The following is a 3,318-nucleotide window of genomic DNA, read 5'->3' on the forward strand; positions in this document are numbered from 1 at the left end:
GTGTGTGTGTGTGTGTGTGTGTGAGTGAGTGAGTGAGTGAGAGAGAGAGAATGCTCACATCATCATAAAAAAACTAAAAATCAATGACTGTTTAAAAATGATCAATAAAATATAAAGAAACCGTTGAGTTAAAAAATATAAAGTAAATAAAAACAAATATTTGATTATCCTTATTTTAAACTGAATCAGTTCATCAGAACTGCTGCAGGTGCATTCAATGTTTTAATTTCATTAAACACTTACACTTCATACAAAACATGCTTTATTCTCACATGGATGCAATAAAAACTATTTTATCATATAAAAGGTGTTAAAGATAGAAAACTAAATTAATTGAACAAACAACACCAATAATAAAAGAAAATAATTAAATAGACCAGCTGACCATAGGGCCCTACCTGGTGTTAGACGTACATATTAAAATAAAAAGTGAAATCCATAAAAGACCAAATTTCGTGCTAAAACAAACGCAACGCACTTTCGTTGAATACAAGTGGAACGCGCAAAAGCCGCGCACAAAAATGTTTGATGCTCTCCATTTAGGAAAATACGTCGAAATTAACGCCAAAACCATATTTAATGGGAAAAATAGTATTATTTTAATAAGGTAAATATGATTTAATAAAACAAAAGTAGAAAAAAAAGGTTGTAGAACCACAGCAAAGCACTTCCGATCTCGCTCCACGCAGCGCAGCGCTGAGGTGAGCGCGCGGAACAACAACCATCCTGAAAATGATGCTTTACTGTTGTCTGCAGGAGAGCGCACTGACATTAAAGTGAAAGGTTTGTTTTGTGTGTGGAGCCAGGAGCAGAGAGCAGCTCCGTGATCCCAGCTGCTGCTGCTGCTGAGGAGGAGGACGGCTGGCTCTCTCCTGCAGGACCGTCTCCCTCTCACTGCGCTCTGATTGGCTGCTTCCACTGACAGCTCCGCACATGATTGCAGGAGGAGAAGCCCGACCCCCTTTCACTCTCGCAAAGGAACCATTCATAAACTACACAAATCCAGCTCAAAGCTGAGAGTGGACGAAAAGTGAGCGGTGGGGCTCAGGAGAAGCACCGAGAAGAGGAGATGAGGGCTCACCCACGGTGGGTTTAAGTCTTTGGACGCGGAGGGTGACCCAGAAACCTGAATATGAATCTTCTCAAGTCACACTGGAAGTGCTCATGAGTAGGGACTGAGATTTAGCAGGGTACGTTGCATCCTTATCCGTTTCCTCCTCCTCAGACTGACGTCTATCCGCTGCTGAAGCAAGAAAAAAAAGTGGGGGGAAGAAAAAAAAAAGTTTGCACATTTTTCCTACACTGGAAGCTTGCCTCTGGCTTTACCGGTAAGCATTGGATCCGTCAACTTACTGCGACTCTCCGGTGTACAGCCCGGACCTCTGCCCAAACATGATCGCGACGCAAGCCAAGCTGGTTTACCAGCTCAACAAATACTACAACGAGAGGTGCCAGGCGCGCAAAGCGGCCATTGCGAAAACTATAAGGGAGGTTTGCAAAGTGGTGTCGGATGTCCTTAAAGAGGTGGAGGTGCAGGAGCCCCGCTTCATCAGCTCCCTCAGTGAGATAGACGCGCGCTACGAGGGGATGGAGGTCATCTCCCCCAACGAGTTCGAGGTGGTGCTGTACCTCAACCAGATGGGGGTGTTCAACTTCGTGGATGACGGCTCGCTGCCCGGCTGCGCGGTGCTGAAGCTGAGCGACGGCCGCAAGCGGAGCATGTCGCTGTGGGTCGAGTTCATCACCGCCTCGGGCTACCTCTCGGCCCGGAAGATCCGCTCCCGGTTCCAGACCCTGGTGGCGCAGGCCGTGGACAAATGCAGCTACCGCGACGTGGTGAAGATGGTGGCCGACACGAGCGAGGTCAAGCTGCGCATCAGGGAGCGGTACGTGGTGCAGATCACGCCCGCCTTCAAGTGCACGGGGATCTGGCCTCGGAGCGCGGCGCAGTGGCCCATGCCCCACATCCCGTGGCCCGGGCCGAACCGGGTGGCCGAGGTGAAGGCGGAGGGCTTCAACCTCCTCTCCAAGGAGTGCTACTCCCTGACGGGGAAGCAGAGCTCGGCGGAGAGCGACGCCTGGGTGCTACAGTTCAGCGAGGCCGAGAACCGGCTGCTGATGGGCGGCTGCAGGAAGAAGTGCCTGTCCGTGCTGAAGACCCTGAGGGACCGGCACCTGGAGCTGCCGGGACAGCCGCTCAACAACTACCACATGAAGACCCTGCTGCTGTACGAGTGCGAGAAGCACCCGAGGGAGACGGACTGGGACGAGGCTTGCCTCGGAGACCGACTGAACGGCATCCTGCTGCAGCTCATCTCGTGCCTGCAGTGCCGCAGATGTCCCCACTACTTCCTGCCCAACTTGGACTTGTTTCAGGGAAAGCCTCACTCAGCCCTGGAGGCTGCTGCCAAGCAGACTTGGAGACTAGCGAGGGAGATCCTCACCAACGCCAAAAGTTTGGACAAATTATAAAGCGGCTGCGAGAGCCGAGAGACACATTTTGGGATAAGATGATAATAATAATAATAAAAAGAAAAACTTAGCTCTGCAAATGAGTCTCCAAAAAATGTGAAAAAATTGCTGTAAAAAATGCAGCAATAACAAACCCGGAGGCAAAACCTTTTTTGGGGAGAAAAAAACAAACCGTGGAGAATTTGGGCCACTTCCAGAGACAAAGTGAAGGTACATTTTCAGATAAATGTAACACATTTCCGTTGTCTTCTTTAAATGTTTTCACAAAGTGAACAACCTTTTTTATTTAAATATATGCACAAAATCGTTAAGTAAAACAAGAAACTGTAGCGTGCCAAGTTCTTTTTTTTCTTTATGTGACTTAAGAGCAAATGTTAATAAAATGTTGGAAATTAAATTAAAACTTGGCCTCGTGTTTTGACACAATATGTTGCATTTTTATCCCATTTAACTCATGAGAAGAATCAAAACAGGTCCTTAAATTCTAGGAGGGAATTGTAAACGCATGTCAACACTGGAATGAGAGCAGAAAAAAAAAAACAAAGGCTTTGTGGGAATTTGAAAATGCAGCAACACTAGGCCATCAGCTGTGTTTCCAAAAGCCTCACAGAATCAGGGGGAGGATTCCAAATAAATATGGATTTATGTTAACATGAACCTCTGCTTTCTGCTGAAACTGCAGCACAAACAAAGCAAGATCTTCAATCTGATTATTTAATTTCAATGCATTTCTTATTATGACACTTCCGCCGGCATGTTTGTTTTGAAGAATTGGAATAAAACAATTTTTTTCTTTAGTTAAAACTGATTTAAAAACTTAGAGTGACGTGCTACAAACACATGTTC

The 3,318-nt window shown here is 46.5% G+C and overlaps 1 protein-coding gene across 1 annotated transcript; it reads left to right on the forward strand.

The window, feature by feature from the left end:
- Positions 1-998: 998 nt before the first annotated feature.
- Positions 999-2,875, forward strand: mab21l2 (mab-21-like 2). Its single transcript, XM_014020674.1, has one exon. The coding sequence runs from the start codon at positions 1,393-1,395 to the stop codon at positions 2,470-2,472; it is 1,080 nt and encodes a 359-aa protein (XP_013876128.1). The 5' UTR covers positions 999-1,392; the 3' UTR covers positions 2,473-2,875.
- Positions 2,876-3,318: the final 443 nt, after the last annotated feature.

The sequence above is a fragment of the Austrofundulus limnaeus genome, unplaced genomic scaffold (assembly GCF_001266775.1).
Source record: "Austrofundulus limnaeus strain Quisiro unplaced genomic scaffold, Austrofundulus_limnaeus-1.0 Scaffold263, whole genome shotgun sequence".
Classification (NCBI taxonomy): Eukaryota; Metazoa; Chordata; class Actinopteri; order Cyprinodontiformes; family Rivulidae; genus Austrofundulus; species Austrofundulus limnaeus.

Excerpts from the sequence above, each read along its gene's own strand:
- mab21l2 (XM_014020674.1), top strand. The coding sequence starts at position 1,393 with ATGATCGCGACGCAAGCCAAGCTGGTTTACCAGCTCAACAAATACTAC.